The 23,111-nt window shown below is 36.8% G+C and overlaps 1 protein-coding gene and 1 pseudogene across 4 annotated transcripts; one reads left to right on the plus strand and one right to left on the minus strand.

Moving 5' to 3' along the window:
* Positions 1-800: 800 nt before the first annotated feature.
* On the minus strand, positions 801-6,388 carry LOC115662154 (calmodulin-binding protein 60 F-like). 4 transcript variants are annotated; one of them, XM_056306184.1, is made up of 8 exons: positions 6,117-6,388; positions 4,214-5,772; positions 3,529-3,898; positions 2,645-3,132; positions 2,187-2,347; positions 1,873-2,076; positions 1,231-1,534; positions 801-1,147 (listed from the first exon to the last, which is right to left on the minus strand). In XM_056306184.1, exons 2-8 carry the CDS (start codon positions 5,763-5,765, stop codon positions 930-932), a joined length of 3,297 nt encoding a protein of 1,098 aa, XP_056162159.1. In that variant the 5' UTR covers positions 5,766-5,772; positions 6,117-6,388; the 3' UTR covers positions 801-929. The 4 variants fall into 4 exon arrangements, with proteins under 4 accessions (XP_056162159.1, XP_056162161.1, XP_056162160.1 ...); XM_056306186.1 differs by having other exon boundaries at positions 801-1,100; positions 6,117-6,387; XM_056306185.1 differs by having other exon boundaries at positions 801-1,100; positions 1,190-1,534; positions 6,117-6,387.
* Positions 6,389-15,397: 9,009 nt separating this feature from the next.
* Positions 15,398-22,096, plus strand: LOC130136131 (receptor like protein 21-like; annotated as a pseudogene).
* Positions 22,097-23,111: the final 1,015 nt, after the last annotated feature.

A 23,111-nucleotide genomic window follows, 5' to 3' on the forward strand; every position in this document is an offset into this window, starting at 1 on the left:
ATCATGGCAGCTTGTCTGGAGGTCCCCCGGGGAAAGCATGCTTGTTGAAAAGTAGGAGAGCTTCATCCTCACCCATCTGTTTAACTACTGTGAGTCATAATGAAGTTGTTGGTTTCAGCGCCGAACCAATTGGAGCTTCCGCGCAAATGTTCCTATTCCTGGACTGTCGACATTGTTGAGGACAATCAAAACTTTTCGACAATGGAGAATATGCTTTGTGACGTCATTGCCTTCATTCAGAAGAATTGAGCTTGGGACATTCTCATCTGTGTAGGTCAGTAATAAGCTGTTCTTGCAGGAGAGATGTTTTTTCTGTTTCCCATTATCACAAATCCCTTCAAGCAACGTAGACTCCAGAAAGAATGGACAGATTGAAACACATGTACACCTACGCTGTGTTTGGGTTTATCTCTTTTTCACGACGATCTATTCCAACCAGCTTGCCTTTAAAATCTAGGTAACATTTCTTCGGGCATTCGCTTGACATATGTTGGCCCCTAATGAAACATTGATTTCAATTATTCTTTTAAATACTAAAAATAAAAAGCATAGATACTAACCAGTATTCATGGTAATAGGAAATGATATGGTCCTCGTCTCTGCCATTGATGCACAGAAAACTTTGAAATTCGCTGATTCAAGCACTGTTGCAACTATTATTTGAAAAATAATCATGAGCTCTATCCCACAAGCTCATGTGCAGATTCTTGAAATCTGAATTGATTCTCATTAGAGCTTTGTCCAAGAAGTTAACGACGACCTGATTTTTTTAGAGAAATGATGCCAAAAATAGTGCTGAGTAGCTGAAAATGCCAGACAGAGACTATATATTATCTGATTGAGATGATACAAGAAAAGTACGTATATATCAGTACACTAAACATGGCTCCCTCCCAAGGTTGTAACGAATTCCCGAGGAGTATAGACTCTCAAGGTTGTAACATCAAAGGTATTATTAGGCCTAAGCATTCCAGCTCCTTGGCCCGTCTTGTTGCAGCCATCTTTCGTATGGTTATCGCCCACCTAAAAGCGGCTTTCAGCTTAAGCCACTCCACAGCAGCCTTTCTCGGCTTCCAGTTCTTCGTAGTTCCAATTAGAACCTGCAATATTCCAATGTCCAACGGTCTCAGATGTCTCTTAGTGATCTCTGTATTTAACGAAACCTATTTAGTAGATGCTGAATGGTTACATTTTCCAGGTGCTGTTCATTCCATGGTAGAAGCATATCACCTTGAACTGGAAAATCAGAAGTCATCGAAGCAGAACGAGCTGCCATCGACATAGAGCTCATGGTATCAGAAACTGTAGCTTGTAGGCAGTTCTCGATATTCCCCGCTTCATGGAAAACAAATTGTTGCAGGTTTTGATGAGTGCCAAAAGAGCAACCAACATAGCATAGGGTGGTGTCATCACTGGTGAAGGCTGACATGCTGTTTGAACTGGTCATTGAATCGAAGTCGAACATATTGCCACAATATTCTGAGATTTGGTCATAATTCTGGTAGGCAATTTTCGACATGGATTCGAGGTAGATCTGCAGAATGGATTCAAAAGAAAAATTTCTACACATTCAACAGGAAAGTCAAAACATATCATTGCATAGGTAGTATTAGTGCAGAGAGGAAGTACCTAGGAAGTCTGTCTAATAAGAAGATCACTGACGTTTCCCTACTATAATTTCGCACTTAAAACAAACTGCAAATTGTCATTACGTCATGCCTTATTTTATTAAAGAATTATGTTCATTTAGTATCAATGTGATTTTTTGTTTGTTTTTCTTATGCTCAGAGCTTGTAAGCTCTGGTTTCTTTGCAGATATGCATGCTCAATGATCAAGACTGAGCCAGATTGTGGCAACACTTTGAGCCTAACCTTTTGATCGCTGGAAAGTGATTCCATATCTAAGAATTGTCCATTACAGATGAGTCCTTTGAGCTCATAGTTCCAGTTGAAAAGAATGGCATTGGATTGCCCTTCATTGCAATAGTAAACGTACTGCTTGGCATCGGAGACACATGACATGGCATGCTCCAAAGTATGTTTCCACATAGCATTGGAGATTCCACCACCTGTGATCTGAAATTCAGATAATTCAACAAGAAATAAGTAAAGAAAAATAAGGATTTAAATATAAGGCACGGTCATGACAGTGGCGAAACATAACGGACAAAAAGGGGAGACTTTACATTTATCAGTCTTAATTGATCCCTGGAAAGAAGGGCGAGAAAATCTTGGACCGTGACAATCCCAGCTCCTGTCAATTGTTTGTGCACTTGTCCACCCATCGCTATTCCAACCAGTCTCCAGACGTAGTCACTTAGTAGAAGTGGGACACGCTTCTTGGCAACTATAGAAAGTATAAGAAGCAGAAACTTCACAACTAAGTACAGCATTATAAATCTCCTCCAAAGTTGAATTGGTTGCTAACATGGTTGTACCATAAGAATGACCAATTAATTTTGTCGCATTGTCTCCACAATGTTGAGCAAATTCATCTTGTGATAGTCTCTATGTCAACGAAAGTACTAGCCTCTATCCAACACTGGTTTTAGCCTATGCAACTCTTGATACTAGCTGTCTGAGTTGTTTTAGATGATGTGTTTAAACAAAGACTATATAAACAGTAGTTGCTTCGAAGACTCACATTCTCCACGGCTATCTTCAACAGTGAAAGCCTCGGATATGGTCCCATGGATATGCACTGCATCAGAGCATCTCCAAGAAACCTTAACTCCAAGCCTATATTTGCCACTCTTTGTCCAGCTCGAATCCTGCGTAAAAGTGAAATCGCCTAAAGTGCCAATCCCTCCTTCTAGGGTCACTAGCAAGTCGCCAGATAGAAGCGGCTTTCTGTTCTCACACCCTTTGGATAATAAATGGCTTTCCAATTGTTCCCTTGTCCAATCAACTTTCTCAACATCACCATCGAATACGACAATCTTCAGCTTAGTGGTTGATCCTGGTCCGCTCTGAACAACTTCTCCAGTTTCAGGATTTAGCAAAGCAACTTGAATGGCTGTTCCTTGATGTCCCTGAACCTTTGCCTCGGTGAATAAGTGTGGGGGCAGGCTGGTCATGAAACGAAGTTTAAAAGGTTTCCCCTTCAGAGCTGGTAGTTTGTGCACTGGGAACCTGTAATAGACAAAGTTCATTCTTAGAGAAATTTGAGGGGACCAATTTCATAGCACTACCATCTTATCCTATCCAGTACCAAAAGATGGTCAACGGTGACTAGTGAACTGTGAAGGGGAGTAAGGCAGCTAAGCAAGATTCAGGAATTATTATGAAAATTAGTCCGTTATGCTTTCTTAGTTGTCTCAAAACAAGAAACAAGCAGACATGAAAGAAGGGAAACTTGACCACAGATACTAGAATAAAAGAAAACTTTGTGCAAGATACCAGTCAAAAGCAAATTAACAAAAACAAGCTGCATTTCATAAATGATTGCCATGTATGAACTTGTAACTTACAGTAACTAGAGAGCAATTGAGGGAACTAATATTATGAGCAAAAACTAGGTGACCTTACCAGTATGTGCTTGCTCCGTCGATGTCACCTCGACTGCGACTCTCTGGTACTGTATTGGCAGAGTTATATTTCCAGTCTTGCTCAAGCTCAACATAATCATCATGGTTGTCTCTAAGATGTGCAAAATTGATAGGTTTCATTGGTCCTGACTCCAACATTCTAAACTTGTCCATCATCAACGTATTCGCCCTCAGGTACACAGAGTCATCCACCTTACCGACAGGTAATTCACTCGACTTCGTGATTTGGGTAGTTTCTGATGCATTTCGACACTCCAAGCATGAAAAGGAACTACAAGGTTGGCTTAGAATCAGAAGAACATACTTTTGAAGTACAGGAAGGCCATCACCACAATACTCCCACCATTCATCTGTCATGAGAAAACAATCACTAAATAAAGAAATAATGACTGTCTATTGAGAATTAATAGAGAATCCCAGTCAATAAAAAGTTTATGGAAAGATTTCTTTTGCAGATCACATGCTCTGTGAGGGGTTGATATATTGTAATTCTAGAATTCTATAGTGGCTTTTCGTAAATAAAAATCACAATTTGAGCTTCAAAAGTTGCAAACTAAACGAGGAAAGGTAAAGATTCTAAATATTTGGCTACAGTAGGAGTAGATCATCTTATCTTGATTGACTTTAACATAGTGAGGAAATATAAGGAAACGAGAAATCCTTACAGGGATGAGATGCTTTCGACATTGTTTTTGCTGCATATGGGAGCAAGTTTGACTCTCTTTTGCGGTATTGTAGCACCTGCCCCATGAAAGCTTCTTGTTCTTCTTCAGCAACCATATTTTGTAGCACATAATCGATTCCATCTTTCATTTCTTGACTCTCATGAAAATTGTCACTCAAAAAGTAGGACGGATTCAGAAAAGCTGCAGCTGCATGCACTGGATGAATTACTTTAGCTCTCATGCCATTATAAAGCTTCCATATGCACTCATATTTGCCATCATTATTGTCAGAAAGCCTCTTGAGAGATTCTTTTACTCTCTCCATCGCTTCATATAAGTATGAAATTGTTGGATTAGTATTACGGGACAAACAATAAACTTCAAATAGTGGTTCCAAAACTTGCAACACCTCCTGGCATTGGCTCCAAAATTGGGGGCTTTCAACCATAGAAATAACTTTGCTCGCTATTCCTTCCTTAAGACTCAACTGTCTCCATTCAGTAGATGTAACCAAACGTTGTATCTCTGATTTTGCATTGTGAATGCATTGAAGCATTCTAAAGTTTGAGGCTAAACCATTAGGAAGAACATCTCCCAATCCCCTTTTGGCTCCAAATTTCACTGACAGGGACAAAGACTCGGCATACTTGTGTAGATTGTCATTCACCAATTTAACCTCACACGTCGTCCTTCCAACCCATTCAACCTCTTGAAAGATATATGTGAAAAGCAACTGAATGCCGTGAGCAGCACAAAATGTCATGTAGGTACCTGAATACCTTTGGATAAGCATCTTCTGGAGGGGCTGATGGTTACCTAAATCATTAGTGATAAACTGTACAACTTTGTGAAGTCCTATTTCATCCATCACAAATTGCAATTGATCCACAATAGACCTATATGTTAACTCATTCTTTGGAAGTTCAACGGTATTAACTAGGATTACACCCTTTAGAGAATATAAAATGATGTTCAGGAAGGCTCTACCGTGAACATTAACCCAACTATCTAGAATTACCGTACACCCCGTTAAATCACATGATTTCTTGACACTATTTACATACTGAACGACTTCGCTATTTAATTTGGGGATATACTTTGTGGTGAGAACGGAATAAGAGGGTAACTCATAATTCTGCCCATAGTTTGCAACCCCACGCAAGAAACTCGCAAAATGCGAACTCTGAAGGACATTTTCAGAAATGTTATTGAACACAACGTGTTTTGCAAGCAACTCATCTAGGCAATCCTGTCCTTTGTCTGTAGATGTTTCTGGCATGTCGATTATCTGGATGTCTGCAAGTCGTGTTGAAGTGGTTGGTTGAGACAGACTCTTATCTTTCCTATTATGAGGGCTAATTGCTTCAAAAGCTATAGCCTGGACATCCTTAGGAACCTCGGTGCATATTGCAACATCGCGACCGGGGACACAAGCTAAGTGCGACTTAACCCTTGGAATTCCACCGGGGAAATCACGTCTGCAGAATTTACACTTGAAGCGACCACTCAATTGCTCTGCATACTCCCAAAATCTGTCCCTTTTCCTAGTCATTTGGTCCCTAAGCAAACAACACACACCATTCTCTTAATGACTGAACTTCCAAACTTATAATTAATTAGTGCTATTGCGCATCACACAATCTGAAGTCTTTTTCTTCGGCTTTAGCTCTTATAGCGGAAGGAGATCCATGAACAAAGCGACAAACCATTTCTAAACTGAAGATTACAGTAGAAATGCTAAGCATTTAATTGTAGTGAATGACATTCGGCGGAAATGAAATGACCATGAATGAATCTATCGATGTGTGAGGATACGAACTTAGAATTTTCAGGGACAGAGAGAGAGAGAGTTTCACTCATGTGTGCATAGACATCGAAGCAAGCAAAAGAGTGGGGTTGTTACCTTAATGAATCAAAGCAGAAGCAGAGTCCACTGAAATTTCTCGCGCAGCGCTACGCCTGAAGACGTCAAAGCCATAAAAAATCAGAGAGAGAGAGAGATTGCATTGTTGGGAAGCTTGTGCGGCCTTTTCAAGAGCAGCGAAGCCACAAAAGTACGCGAATGATTTTCAAAGTTACGCCATGCCAGCGTCCTTGCGAACCATCACGAGCGTACGTAACGTTACGAATCCAACCTAAAAGTCGTCGAACATTCTGGGCACTCAGTCACCATTGTCTCTGAGCTAACACGTGAACTTCTTTTTGTGGAATTCTTGGGCACTTCCAAAAGGATAACCCACGATGGACTTTGAGTAAACGACCCAGTGACGAGTCCCAGATCGTGCTCTATTCTGGATTGGCAAAGTATTTTACTTTTTGACCGGACACTTTTGACGACTCTCCATTACTTTGGCCAAATACAAAAATAGCACCACGTTTTATCTGAGAAAAATTTATTACTACTTTCCAAATGAAACAGCAACAAAAAAACACAACATGTGACCATTGTGATAAAAATAGCAAGTATTCAGTCCATTCTCCTCGTTGTTTGTTCACACTAGTGTTATGCAAAAGTTGGTTGGGTTATTCATAAACAGAGTTGGACGGTCATTTAGTGAAGTGGTGGAAGTGAACCGTTCCAAAAGATATGTAGTCCAAAAATAAATTATTTGCAAAAGTTGGATGGTTATAGTGGTAAAATTTTGTAATATTTTTTGTACGTTTTGAAGGTCGTATTAAATTTGTCTAAGAGGTTGTGCGTTTTTGTTTTTTTTTGGGTTTTTGGGCCAATCAATTTTCATCTAGAAGCTTTGTCGATGATTGCAAGGTGCTCCATCCATCACTCTAAATTTTGCATTTTACTGAATTCATCATAAAAATTCAGCCTTTATTGAGTTACACAAGAAACAGCCCAAGGAAAAATAACTCACATTGGAGTGATGTTATTTTCATATTATGGACGGTGTGACTTATGCACCCAGCTGAAAAATCCTTCCTATCCATCCTTTCTCAGTCATATATAAACATTATCCATTCACATGACTTTAATATTGTTTATTCTTCAATGTGCATGTTGATCGAGGCATTGGAGCCAGAGCTAACGCGTTCACCATGTGAATGGGAATCTTATAATCACGACAAATCTGTCTGCTTCTTAATTCCTTATAAAGAACGACGTTCAAACTTGCAAGTGGAATGTCGAAGTAGGTGAAGAAAGACTAACAGTTCACTATCTCATTATTGATGATTTTCCCAAAAGTACGGAACAATCTCAACCATTCTTTTCTTAACCTGTCAAAGCTATTATCCAATCTCCTAATAATTGTTGATACTTAGTAAGCGTCCCTCGTTATGTGACAAATGGTTCTAGGGACATTTCCAAAATTGCGTTGGCCAAAAACGGAGTTCCGTTTCGTAAATATGTGACACTAGTAGTGAATTCTAAATCTCGTCTATAAATTCTTGCAATTGATAACCTGTTCATCTGGTTAGCAGCTATAGTTCACGAATGACGTTAATTGATTCGCTATGATGTTGATAATTTACTAACTAGTTGCTTGATAAAAAAGTTACAAGTCGTATCTTTTTTATGGACAACATACATAGCTTACTAGCAATTTTAAAAACTTCACCTTTTTACTTATTGGAAACTAGACTAGTCCTTTTAATAGCGGATAAGCGACCACTGACAGCGTTTGATTTTCTAAGTTACGCCATAGAAGCATCCTTTTGAAATATTACGTGCTTAGGACAAATCATTAGATCATCACCATCTATGTCCGTACTTCTTGGAGGCTAAATGTTATCAGATATTCCTGTACCCTCTGTCACTCTTCGAGCTACATGTGTACACAATTCCCATTGGTGGAATTGCGAAGTCATAAAGGAAAAGACAACTCAAATAATGCTTTGAGGCAATAATGATCACATGACAACCTCCCTCGATTGTGCTCTGTCAATTCTGAAACATATTGACAAGTTCGTCCAATGTTCATCTAGAAGCTCATTGACGATTGGAAGGGTGTTCAATGCATCACTTATCTCTTTTGGATTCAACTGAATTTATCACCAGGTGAGAAACAAAATAAAAATTCAGCAGCAACCAGCACAAAAAGACAGTCCAAGAACACTCCCATGTGATTGATTTCGCTCGATTGGATGGACGGCGTGACTTAGGCATCCAACGCCGAGATAAGTCAATGGCCTTTTCGGAATTTAATGCTCTCCCTTATCTTTTATGGTAGGCCAAGGTACAAAAGAATCTAATGGGAATCCATCCTTTTCCAAGCATAGCATTATTATTGGATTTACCCGCATTGACTTAATTAATTCCTAGCAAGTTATGCACAACAAGAAAGCAATTCTTGAATGTCCACATTTGGGGCATTATAGTTCAATAAGTTAACGCGCAAAGTACGCGTTTAGTTCTAATACTATATCGTCTATGTGACCGGAATATTATGATGTCAACAGATTACTCATCTCTTACTTCTTAAACCATTAGGATATATTTGCTTGGATGTTAAAAGAAATGTGACAACAAGGCAAAATCATTTTCATGTACTACTATTTTAGATTGAACCTACATGGACATATAAGAATCAAGTGATCTCCTCAGAAGTGTTAGGATTCCTTCCTTTTGTTGTCGTCGTCGTTGTAGATCATCTAACCCTACGAGCTAGCTGCAGTGATTGTACAGCCTGAGGCTCACTTTTTACTCGACGTAACACAAACATTAGGTCAGAAGAATGTAATTCTTTGCCTCTCCTCTATCTGAGTATAGATGACTTGCTTTAAACAACATCATATGTCCACCGTTAAAACACAAGAAAACAAGTTGATGATTTTTGAAAAGTCAGTATTGTTTTTGAGGTTTAACGGGAAAAACTTGCAATGTGTTCATTTCGTCTTATATCAATAACAAGTGTCATCAATCCATTTCTTCTAGTATCTGTGAAGTGCTTATGCTATTTTTGTGAATTGAAGAAGTTAATGACAGCATTAACACCTCTAAGAATGTTTACATGCCATAAGCATGCCATATTTAGTCCCTAGTTTAATAAATATTACCTTAATCAAGTAGCGATCGGGCTAGCAATCTTTTCGTGATTTCAAGAATAGTGAGATTTACAAATGATATTCCGAAGACCAAATCAACTCAATTATTTGCAGTATTCGCAAGGCACAATTAGAGAGAAAACTCTCTCAAGACTTGTTATAAGAGAAACTTAACGAATAAGTACTCCGAGATCCACAGCAAGTCCAAATTAAGTTGGGGTTTACGCCTTAAACATAAAATACACAAATCATTAAATATACAGCAAATGGGCCTAATGAGTGCTCTACGAACAGCCATAAACCCAGGAAAGAAATGGACTGTTTGGGGGCAAAAATGACATCAGTGGGTTCCATAACTCCACTCAAATCAAAATTTTGGGCACGTCAAACTAATCAGCCAATGTTAGTTCTAAGCCGCTTTTGGATTTCTACTTATTTAAATTGTAAAGTTCACTTTAACCTCCAATGACATTTTTTAGCATTTTGCTGTGTAGATCAATGTTTCATAGTGGTACTAATTATGTACCTGCTAGCCGTTACGGTGTATATGCTTGGGCAATGTAATCAAAAGTGGCAATAAATCATTTTAATATACTACTATGTCTAGTTTGAACCTACGTTGGCATAGAAGAAGTAGAAGATCTATTGAGAAGTCTTAAGGGTTCCTTGCTTTTGTTGTGGTTGTTGAAGACAACATAACCCAACGATCTAGCCATGTTGATAAGACCTTAGAAATTTCGCATCTCAAGAATTGTATGGCCTGATGCTCATTTTCTTCTCGTCGTAACTCAATAATTAGGTCACAAGAATGTAATTCTTTGCCTTTCCTTTATCTTCGGATAGACTTGCTTTAAACAAAATCAAGACGTGAACTTGGCATGTTGTATGAGGTTAGTTCCTTATATCATCCGATGAAACTATTAAAGCACAAGAAATAAAAAGTTCATGATTTGCGAGAAGTCGGTACTGTTTTTGAGGTTTAAGTGGAAACACTTGCGACGAGTTCATTACGTCTCAAACCAATATCAAGCGTCAAAAATCACTTTCTTCTAGTATAGTTTTTGTGAACATGTTAATGGCAAAATTAACGTCCCTAGTTTAAAAATCTTTCAAGTGTTTTAAGAAAGCTTAATGAATAAGTGTACTCCTACAACCACAGCAAGTCCAAGTTAATGGGGGGTTTAAGCCTTAACGTGAAATGCATTAATAATTGAACCTACAGGTAATGGGCTTGAGGAGTGCTTTGAAAACAGCCCAAAGCCCAGGAAAGAAGTGAAGTTTTTGGGTTAAAAATGACGGCAGTGGGTTCTTCATTTAAGAAGGTCATTTGGACCCTTAATGAGCTTTGTAATTGGATTTGTAGGCTCTATAACTCCACTTAAAACAGAAATTATGGCACGTCAATGCAATCAGCAAATGTTATTTCTGGGCGGCATTTGGATTTTTTTTTTCTAATTTAAATGATCTAGATTGAAAAAATGTTATTATGGATGTATCACATCCTCTCAGCTTCCTATATGCCTAAATCCATCCCATATAGTAAAAAGAGACAAAATTGCCCTTAATCACCCTGCTAAAGTTCAAATTGGTGGACCAAATTGTCAAAATTTCCCTTATTCACTTTCCTCCTTTTTCTTTATTTCTTCTTTTTCTATGCCGGACCAAGTTGTCAAAATTAAGAATATCACGGGTTTGTTTATTAAAAAAAATTTAAGTGGGTTTTACCATGCATTTTTAAAAAGCACTAAATTTTTATTTAAATTTTTTTCCATTGTACATAGTAGCTTTGTCGAAGAGAGAATTTTCTGGAAAACTTAGTTCTATTTCATGTTGTCCAGCAAATTTATGAATTGATTGTCAAGAAAAATAAAAATAAATATTGAACATCAACAACAATTAAAGATAATTAAATATTCATAAAACTTTCATTTTTATTTTGCATATCACCATCAAACTCTTTCTTGTAAGTTATTTTTCATATTCAAATAACGAGATGAGTGGATGAAATAAATATATAAAAAACTCTCTTAAAGACTTGATGCAATAACATCACTAGTACATTCCCTAATAAGGAAATTTAAAAAATGAAAATTAATTATAGAATACATTTGCATAAATAACTCAAAGTGACGGTTAAATTTAATTCGTTTGAATTGACAAAAAGAAAAACAACAACGACAAGAAGGCATAGGACGAAGCAATTCCACAGCCAATCGAATAGTCCCAACCACCTAACCCAAATTCACGATTTGATAATTCAATAAGAAAAAAAGAACTTACGATTCTTGTCATAATCGAGCGTGCTTCAATCAAACACGAGAAGCAGTGAAAGCACTGAGAGGCAGAGAATAAGAATGGGATAGTCATAATATCATGTTTTTTTTTCCTGAAAATTGGAGGAAATACATGAAATAATGTTTGTAGCCCGGAAAGAGCTTTATTGGTTTCTTCGTGCCTTACAAAAAAATCGAACCAACCTAGAATTAATTTTAAGTCTTTCATCTTCAGTTTAGCTAAAATAATTATCTCAACTGTCGAGCTGGATGAAGCTTTTGCAGCCATGGTTAAGCTCGACGAAACTCAATTGGCCGGGATTGCGAGCTTGAAGAATTCTGGTAGCTAGAGTATCCATGGCTGAGCTTGACGAAACTCGAGCAGCTACAGCCCGTGGCCAAGAGCTCGATGAATCTCAAGCGGCCATAGGCCGTGAGCTTAAAGAAGCCTAGAAGCTGAAGTTGCAGTGACTGCAAGCTTGACGAAACGAGAGCAGTCATGACCAAAATCTTGAGAAAAGCTTGGGGGTTGGTGGTCATGGCCAAGCTTGACGAATCTCGTGCGGCAAGGCTTTGCTTTTTTTTTTTTTTGCCATAACTTTTTAGCTTTTTTATTTATTATTTTTTAATGCTTATACTTCTTTCTTTTATCATATTTTTACTATTAAAAATAATCTTGTTATCCTTTTTTCTTTTTAAAGTTTTAAGTTTTTTTCCAGATGTGGTGCTTGGTGAACATTACATTGGCGCTATGTTTGTTTTGGAAACTAATAAAAAAAAAAGTCATATCAGCATTTTCCGCAAGTGAAATTGGATAAGGTTAATTGAGAGATTTTATTACACAAACTTAACAACTTTTAAGACTTGGTTGCATTTGTTTAAAGTGCATGGACTCAATTTCACTTTTGTAACAAGTTTAAGATTTTTAGTGCACTTATTCTTATTTGTAGATTGGATTTTCAATAACTTTTGCACATGGACCCGAAACATATAAAATCATTGTCATCTGACTAATAAATCAAGTTATTCAACATATAACCCCCACATTGTAATGGATCAAATCCATTGAGCAGATGCGATCCGCGGACCACACAATAAACTAAATAGATTTCCACATAGGCTCCTGCATCCACACTTGTTATTGAACATTCAATTTCCACTATGAACCTTGATTGGCTTTACGCTGAATCAGCTGTGGTGCCTGCGTTCTTCTCTATCATTTTCATGTCCTCAATTGTCAACTAATTTGAAATGGTTTGCGCACTTTTCCTTGGAAAATTTCCGGGTCGATGACAAGCTTTAATGACCGCGTGAGAGGATAAGATGTGTTCGCATCTTTGACTTGAAGAGGTCCCTAGCAGAAAATTAAGTGTCTTCCATTAGTTTTGAACATGTGAGTGTGGACTTGGGTGGCGTCGATGTTCGAAGAAAGTGGAAGCCGAAGTGGAAGTTGTTTAAGAGCATGTTTGCGAACTTTTTTTTTTTTTTCCGAAACAGAAAAGTGATCAAGGAATATATTTGAAACAGAAACAAGAAGTAAAAAAAATCTACTTCTTGTTCCCGGCAACAAAAAGAGAAACAATAACAAAACAATATCAACTTTCTTTCTCTCACAAGATATTCCCGAATTGTTTTTTAAATTTTGAGTGGGTTTTACCATGCATATTAAAAAAGCATTGAGTTTTTCTTTTTAAATTTTTCCATTGTACAAATCAGCTTTCTCGAAGAGTGAATTTTCTAGAAAATCTAGTTCTTTTTCACGTTGTTGTTGAGCAACTTTATGAATTGATTGTCAAGAAAAATACAAATAAAAATCGAACATCAACAACTATTAAAGACAATTAAATATTCATAAAAATTTCACTTTTATTTTGCATGTCACTGCCAAACTCTTTCTTAATAGTTATTTTCAATATTCACATAATGAGATGATTGGATGAAATAAATAAATAAATAACTCTCTTAATAACATGTCGTAATAAGATCACCATTACATTCCCTAATACGGAAATTTGAAAAATAAAAATCAATTAAAGCATACATTTGCATAAATAAATTAAAATTATGGTTAAAATATAATTCGTTTTAAATTGACAAAAAGAAGGACAACAATGACAAGAAGACAAGGAGGAAGTAATTCCACAGCCAATAAAAAGTCTCAACACCTAACCCAACCATGCGAGCTTAAGGAAGCCTGAAGCCTGAAGCCTGAAAGCTGAAGCGGCAACGGTTGCAAGCTCGATGAAACTCGAGAAGCCATGGCCAAAATCTTGAAAAAGCCTGGAAGTTGGTGGTCATGGCCAAGCTTGACGATACTCGTGCAGCAAGGTTTTGCCTTTTTTTTTTGTCCCCCTAAATTCTTAGCTATTTTTTTTATTTTTTTAATGCTTATACTTTTTTCTTTTATCCTATTTTTATTTTTTAAAAATAATCTTGTTATCCTTTTTCTTTTCTAATTTTCAAGTTTCTTCCCGATATGGTGCTTGACAGACACCACATCGATGCCACGCTTTCTTAGGAAAGTAATAGAAAAAAAGTCACGTCAGCATTTTTCGTTAGTGAAACTAGATAGAGTTAACTGAAGGATTTGATTACACCAATTTAACAAATTTTAAGAATTTGTTGTATTTTTTGAAATTTTAAGGAGTTGATTGCACTTTTACGACTGCGACGAGTTTACTGAGGGATTTGATTACACCGATTTAACAAATTTTAAGACTTGATTGAATTTTTTGAAAGTTTAAGGATTCAATTGTACTTTTGCGACAAGTTTAAGACTTCTAGCACACTTATTCTTATTTATGGACAAGATTTAGAATAACTTTTGCACATGGACCCAGAACATAATAAAATCAATGCCTTCTAACTAATAAATCAAGTTATTCAACATAGGACCCACATAATGTAATGGATCACATTCATTGAGCGCAAATGATCTGCGAACCTCACAATAAACTAAATAGATTTCCACATACGCTCTTGTATCCGCTGTTATTATTGAACATTCAATTTCTACGATGAACCTTGATTGGTTTTATGTCACAGCGATTGAATTAACTGTGGTGTCTGCCTTCTCCTCTATCATTTTCATGTCTTTAATTCTCAACATAACGAGAAAAATGCTTTGCATACTTTTCCTTGGAAAATTTCTGTGTCATGACAAGCATTAATGACGGGGTGGGAGGATGAGACGTGTTGCATCTTTGACTTGAAGAGGTTCCCCAGCAGAAAATTAAGTGTCGTCCAATTGTACTAAGCATGTGCAGGTGGACTTTTGGATGGTGTCGATGTTGGAGGGAAGTGGAAGCTGAAGTGGAAGTTGTTTAAATCAGCCTTACACAACCCGAATGGATCTGCTTCTGTTGTGGCGTGGCGGCTAAAAAGATTCTAACCAGGAGTTTAAGACTATATATATTTTTTATATTATTCTAAAGAATTGATAGTTAATCGATTTTGCATTCATTGATACTTCAAGTTAAATATAAAATATATTGAATGTTGATCAGTATTGTGTTGATCACGTTATCAAATTGGACGAAGTTTTCTCATTTTTCTTCAACAAGTTGAAACAAATGCCAATTATGTGATATTTCTTGATAAAACAACACCTATACTAAAAATTTATCACAATCAAGTCTTAGTCATTTATCTCATTTCATTCAGAAATGATACTTGGGAACGTATTTTTTTTCTTTATTACTTTAATGAAATCACTCGTAACTTTTATTTTGTCGATTTGCTAATAATCATTTCTTATCAATTTATAATATTCATCTTATTATTTTCGTCTCTCTCTTTTGGAGAAGTTCTGGGTCAAGTCACGTGTTCCGTGAAATTGGCTCCAGAAGACTTGAGTTTGCCCAACGAGAAAATCACTCGAAAGGGAAAGACTCTGCACATATAAAATAAGTAGATGACCCTTGTCAGTTTCCACATGGTGAAGCAGAGAAACATAGAACCCGCAAAACACCGTATAAACATGAAGTGTCTTTTACTGTGTTCGTGGACTTGGGTGTTGTTGGTATTGATAGGAAGAGGAAGCAGGAGTTGCTTGGAAGAAGAGAGGAATGCACTTCTCAAGATTGAGGCCGCCTTCAACTACCCGGATGGGTCTTCTCTTCCGTCTTGACGAGACGGCAATGGTGACTGTTGCGACTGGGAAGGCATCGTGTACGATGATACCTCTTCACGAGTGACTCAACTATATTTGAATGGTACACACCGTGCGAAATTTGTTGTGCGCAATTGGGAAGCGCCTTGGCCTTGGGTTATTCACGCCTCTTTATTTCTTCCTCTAGAGGAACTTCAAATGTTGGATTTAAGTCATAATTCTCTCTCAGGTGAATCTCTCTCTCTCTCTCTCTCTCTCTCTCTCTCTTAGTTATTTGTTTCATTTTTCCTTTTCCAAATATGTTCAAAATAATCGTTTACTCACCGTGTTTGAATAATAAAAAGAATGTCATACAAGATTGCAGAAATGATGCAGCTCTTAAAGTATTTGATTGCACATATCATAAATTAATTAGGAGACTCATCTCCAGGAGGAGGATTATGCCAAAGAGCAAATATACAATTAACTTTGTAAGCAATGATTTGCGAAATGCCGACTTTTTTGCCATCATAGAGGTAAAGTCAAATGTCACGGGGGAGCACGTGATTGAATGTTCTCTCACCTCTGCTAGAACCATGTCTAATAGATATTGTTAAGATTATAAGTAATTTGATTATGGACTTGGTTTACAAAGTCATGTGATGAGGACTTTTTTTTATGCTTGGATATGTTGGACCAACTGGTTTCTGCTTATAAATGTATCCTCCTCATCATAATCATATAGTATTCTTGAAAAATTGAAGATAATTAGACACCTAATATATGTAGATAATTAATTAATCATTATTCGTGGATATTTCCAAAATCAGATTTAAACGGAACGTTACACCTGAAGAAATTGAAACAGCTAGATCTATCTTTCAATCACCTAGAACGAGTGCCCTCACTGTACAAGCAAACTTCAATGAAGGCCCATAATTTGTCTTCCAATCAGCTTGAAGGTACATGTAAAATAGAAGACCATGCCTTGATACATACCATCGGATATTGAGAACCTTTTGTCAATCATAGGTGTGAATCTGGAGGTGTTGGAGCTTTCTTTTAACAATTTGGTCAATGATGCCCTCGTAGACATCATGAGGATAACATCTTTTATGGCCTTAGCCATCAGATATTGTGGATTGAATGCTTCGAAATTATTGGAAGCTACTTCTTTGAAGATCACTTACGTTTATCATTATTGGTAACCTATCACCTTTTTAGAATAAGATAAGGTAAGATTGTCTTGAGCATAAAAGGCATGACTGCATTATATTCAACATCCTTCGGAGATCATATTTTGGCTGCACTTTTTCTTCAAATAACTTAACTCCAGCGAGGGCTAAGTTAAATGTCTATTGAAGCCATAAGTAAACTGCGACTTACTGCTAAAAAGATATAAATAATGCGAAATAACTATATACTGAAGGAGCCCAAATTTTGTAAAAGAATCATAACCAAATTAAATGCAAGAGTTAATTAGAAATCAAAATTAAACAATATTTAAAGTTTACAAATTGATGGCCAACCTTCAGGGATCGCAAGTGTTATTAGTAGAATTATTGCGTTTCATAAAACTTTGATTTTTCATATGTTGTATTGTCTTGAGCATAAAAGGCATGACTGCATTATATTCAACATCCTTCGGAGATCATATTTTGGCTGCACTTTTTCTTCAAATAACTTAACTCCAGCGAGGGCTAAGTTAAATGTCTATTGAAGCCATAAGTAAACTGCGACTTACTGCTAAAAAGATATAAATAATGCGAAATAACTATATACTGAAGGAGCCCAAATTTTGTAAAAGAATCATAACCAAATTAAATGCAAGAGTTAATTAGAAATCAAAATCAAACAATATTTAAAGTTTACAGATTGATGGCCAAACTTCAGGGATCGCAAGTGTTATTAGTAGAATTATTGCGTTTCATAATACTTTGATTTTTCATATGTTGTGAAATTTTGTTTGATTCTATTGATAGAAATATATCAAACATAGATTTTTTCCCTCTAAAATAGCCACATAGAATGAACAATTTTTGAAATAATTCTTTTAGTATAACTATTTCATTCTTTTACCCTGTTATAATTTTTCATTTCTTCCTGCATATCCAGTTTCTTCAACATTATCATTACCATTACTGTGTATATGATTCATCAATAGTAGTGCAATATTTTTCTTCATAAGTTTAGTAAATTTTAGCTAGGGGGATAGATTATCCATTTGATTGTCATGTTTGAAATACTATGTATATTACTTGATTTGACGTATCGTGATCCTTGGAGCCATCATATGGTCCATCTTTCCATTTTTTATAATGCATACAAAACATGATAACAAGATACTATTTCATAAATGGCTCCTAGCTCCTGGAGTGAGGGCAATATGGTTAGGCAGGAGCGGAAGGGCCTTTCTCAAAACTCAAAAGTAAACTAGAACGAATTGGTACATGGATACTGAGATATAGAAACATTAAAGACACAGATAAGAACGAAGCAGAAAAGAAATGTGTAATATTTGTATATTATGTATATTATTGTATATCATAATGAAGAGTACATGAGTTTATTTATAGATTTTATTAGATGATTATTAAGGTAACATCTGCACAATGAAATGGAGATATGGAGAATTTCTTAGATATATGCAACATCGAGAGATATGGAAAATAAAGGAAGATATCTAAATATCTATAACAAACACCATTTCTTTTTGAAAAAAAATGATTATGGTTTACCACATATTGCAACCAATAAATGTCATACTTTCTTAATATTTGGTTAAATTAACTACAAGTACTATGTTTACGTAGTAGTTGGATTCATATACACTTGTAAGTCGGTAAAACTCCAACAAGATTGAGCCACGAGGCACTCTCACGTGCAAGCTTCACCCTATAATTTGCCTTTTATGATCATTTTAGTAAATGTTTCATCCTAGCAAATCTCTAATTCCATGTCTGTAATTCTTATGCATACTCTCATAATAAGTTTGTTAGCATTATATTTTCGTATATTCTTATGCATAATTATCTAATAGAACAATGCATATTTTGGTAAAAAAATGTTTTATATTTGGGTAAAACTCACATGAGATTGAGTTATGGGCAGCTCATTTAAGAGTTTTACCTAGTAATTTTTTTTTTTGATAACCGAGGTGTCCACGCGGCCGGCGAGCTAGGGCTCAAACCAGCGGTGATGCCCGATTAGTCCTCGGGGGGGGGCTAGCGCAGCATCCCACCGCCACGACCCCCCACTTAAATCACCGATGGACGAGTTTGAACCCAGGACCTCTCGTGAAAGGAATTGAGCGCAAACCAACGCGGCCACCGATGGGTGGGTTTTACCTAGTAATTTTTTATGGTCGCTTTAGCAAATATTTAATCCTAACAAATCTCTTATTCTACATGTCTAATTCCTATGCATACTTTGGTCATAAGTTCCTAAACAATATATTTTCGTATATTCTTATGCATAACTCTCTAATAAAATTGTACATACGTTGATAATATAAGAATAATTGTTTATGTATGTATAGATTCTATACTGAAACACTCATTTATTATATGTTTAAAAATAATTGTTTATGATAAGGTTTTGAAAGAGTTCAGCAATGTAGGGATACGTATCTCATATTTGCAGTGTTTCCTAAACAATATATTTTCGTATATTCTTATGCATAACTCTCTAATAAAATTGTACATACGTTGATAATATAAGAATAATTGTTTATGTATGTATAGATTCCATACTGAAACACTCATATATTATATGTTTAAAAATAATTGTTTATGATGAGGTTTTGAAAGAGTTCAGCAATGTAGGGATACGTATCTCATATTTGCAGTGTTCAATACGATAGGCTTGTGCGTATTGAGGAACCTTGAAGAGTTGGACATAAGTGGTAATGGATTTTGGGGTCCTTTTCCTTCATGCTTATGCAATATGACCTCACTCCTTGTGCTTGATGTTCAATATAACAACTTCAGCGAGGCCATTCCTTCATGTCTCCTCTATAATCTCAAGTCACTTGAATATACTGTGTTTTCTGGAAATGCTTTTGAAGGCTCACTTTTTCTTGCTTCCCTAGCCAATAATTCTAACCTTGAGATATTCCACCTCCTCAACAACCGCAATCATCTGGAAGTAAATATGGAAGAGCCCACTTGGTTTCCTTCATTTCAACTGAAGGAGCTTGGTTTATCAAACTATGTGCTCAACAAAGATGCAAATGGCGTAATTCCCAGCTTTCTGAAAGAATAGTATGACTTTAGAAATGTTCAACTTAGCAACACTGAAATGATAGGAAATTTCCCAAATTGACTATTAGACAACAATGCAAATCTTAAACTGTTCAAACTCACAAGCAACAATTTGTCGGGTGCTTTTCACTTGCCCTCCAGTTTGAATCTTGTCAACTTGTTGTGGTTCGATGTGTCTGCTAATATTATTGAAGGGGAGCTTCCATCTTGGATTGGCTCTATCCTCCCGAATTTGAGTTATTTGAACCTATCAAACAACTTATTGAAAGGTAGAATCCCTCCCTCAATGGGCAATATGAAGCTACTCGATACATTGGACTTGTCGGATAATGGCTTCACGGGAGAGATACCAGAGACACTTGCTAAAGATTGCACACGAAACTCGTGACATTGATACCGTCAGGCAACAATTTGCAAGGCAAAATGCTACTGGGGTATTCTAACTTGACAAATTTGACATTTTTGCAATTGGATAGAAATCGTTTCATCGAGGACTTATCACCTGCTATATTAAATAGCTCATCCTTGCAGATTTTGGATGTAAGTCATAATTTTCCATCCAGAACACTTTCCAATTGGATTGGAGATATTTAACAGTTGAGAGGGCTTACGCTGTCGAGTAATTTATTAGGAGGTCCTTTACCGTTGAGCATCTGCAACTTACATTATCTTGTTCGTCTGGCCAATATACCCCCCTGTGCCATTGTTATAGATACGAGGTTTTTGCATTTAACAAATGACACACTTGCTAGGCATTTTCCTGAGTTTCTTTCTAGAGCTTCATCTATAGTTACATTGGATCTTAGACACAATGCATTGTCAGGTGAGGTCCCTGGTTGGATCGGTTCACTTCAGAACTTGAAGGTTCTTCTCCTACAAGGAAACAATTTTGAAGGTTCAATTCCTCTGGATCTATGTCTCTTGAAATTTATGAGCATATTGGATCTCTCCAATAATAATCTTTATGGAAAAATTCCTTCTTGTTTGAAAGATTTGACATTTGGAAATGATGGGGAATCTACGGGCGCATTTTCTACATCTTCTGGTTGGGTAGACTATTGGGAACCATTCGACCATAAGGGTAGATTCTTAATGATGTTTTCGTATAGGGAAGCTGATGCATCTGGCTTGAGGGATGGATTAGATGAAGCAAACTTCATGACAAAGAGTGGGTTGGAATCTTACAAGGGCAACATTCTAAAACTCATGTCGGGAATGGATCTCTCACAGAACAATTTGATGGGCTTTATTCCTCCAGAGGTCGGCTACTTAAGTGAACGTCGAGCATTGAACCTGTCACATAATCATTTGATAGGATCAATCCTAGAAACGTTTTCCAATTTAAAGGACGTAGAGAGCTTGGACCTGTCTTACAACAACTTAACCGGTTCAATCCCTCCACAACTGATAGAGCTCTACGTGTTGTCAAATTTTAGGGTGGCTCACAACAACTTGTCAAGCAGGACACCAAAACCAAAAAGTCAATTTGAAACTTTTGGTGAAGCAAGTTATGAAGGTAACCCTCTTCTTTGTGGACCACCATTAACAAGCTGTGATGCCTCAAAACAAGGACGAGGGACACTGCCATATTTTAATCATACCAAGGAAGATGATTCCCGGAGAGAAGCCTTCTTATGGAGTTTTGTAGGATCATATGTGGTGGCGCTCCTTTGGGTGGTTCTCTTTCTCTACCTAAACTCGTACTTTCAGTATGTGCTATTAGGTCTTGTTCGTCAGCTTATCCCATCATTTCCCCAGTAAAGATTGTTCTTCCAAGCATTTTGTGCTGGAAAAATGCGATGAAACAGTGGAGAACCTTTGTTTAATAGGATTATAAGCATTTGAGTCTTGATTATGCATTTTGAACGTTTGAATCCGAGAATGTTCATATTGCATTCGTTGTCCTGCTAATTTAAAATTTAGAAGATTTGATTTGGTTGACAATTGAAAGAGAATAGTTTATAAACCATAAAAAGGAATCCATCATTCACAAATTTTTTTAAATGTTACATGAAAGGTGAATTATCTTATGGATGCAACTAGCAACATCAAACCAATCGGGTTTTACTGTCTCAAGAATCCTACTAACATAAAGGATTTGGCGCTGGAATTGCTGCAAATTGACGACAAAGGCATGGATTGCAGGACCACTGCTCTGCAGCCTAAACCCGACCTACTTGTTGCAACCCTCCCTGGCGGCTCTCTTAAAGGGAGCGGGTTTAGTGTCGTGTTGAACGGAATGGGCAGTCCCTCTATTTGAGATGCTCGCTCTTGTTTGACACGGGTTCTTCCACACCCTACCGGGCACATCGTTGGATGATTCGATTTGATTAATCGATGAGATCCTACCTAATTTGGAGACTCATACTCCCACAAAAAATAACATTCATTGCATTTGCATAGACAAAATTTAGGTATCATCTAGTCTTTGAATGCAACCTCTTCGAGCTCACATTTAAAGAGGGGCAGCTGTTGACACTTAAATTTTGACTAACCATTTAGTTATTAGTTGAATAGAAAATTAGGGATTAAATTTTAGTCCCTAACAAAAATATTAAAGTTAAATTACATAGCATTTTGTTTGAAGAACATTTATTAAGTAGTTGCATTTGCATCGGATGGTGGCGGATGGGCTTAACAAAATTTAATTGAACCTGAGTTAATGGACTCAAGTACGTAGGTTCTTAACCCAATGGAATTAATTGGATCAAGCCCGTGTGAATTAAAGATTTGGCCCAACTCGTTATGCCCTCAAGTGGTCAAGATTGACATGTGCGTTGCGCGTACACATTGAATTAGGAAATATTGAGAAAATATCATGAAAATCTTTGGGCGCAAGATAACAATATTCACGTGAAAAAGTGGACAAAGCTGGAATTTGGACAGGATGGGGTGGAAATATTCGGTAAGGGACAAGGTTGCACGTGGTGATATATACTTGATCTTAATATATCTTCAATGAGGGCACGTGGATTTGCAAGGAAGAGGGAGGAGGATCAGTAGATTTGGTTTCCTTCGTGCTAAGGGGAAACAATATAAAGAAAATAACAAAAGAGGGAAAGAAGCATAGGGAATTTGGTCAGCATGGGGGCATATATTGGACAGTATTATGGAGGCCTTCACGTCTTTCGGTAGTGCGGACAGAAAGAAATTTGATCACGTGCAGGGAAGAATATATATTTGGCTATATTCTCTAGTCTCAAAGAAGGCAAGTACAGTGTATGCTAGGATCAGAAAAAGAAAATACGGGGAAGAAGCCAAAGCATAATATATCT

Source organism: Syzygium oleosum, unplaced genomic scaffold, assembly GCF_021117445.2.
Source record: "Syzygium oleosum isolate NSW1041296 unplaced genomic scaffold, Sole_v2.1 Sole_v2.42, whole genome shotgun sequence".
In the NCBI taxonomy this organism is placed as follows: domain Eukaryota; kingdom Viridiplantae; phylum Streptophyta; class Magnoliopsida; order Myrtales; family Myrtaceae; genus Syzygium; species Syzygium oleosum.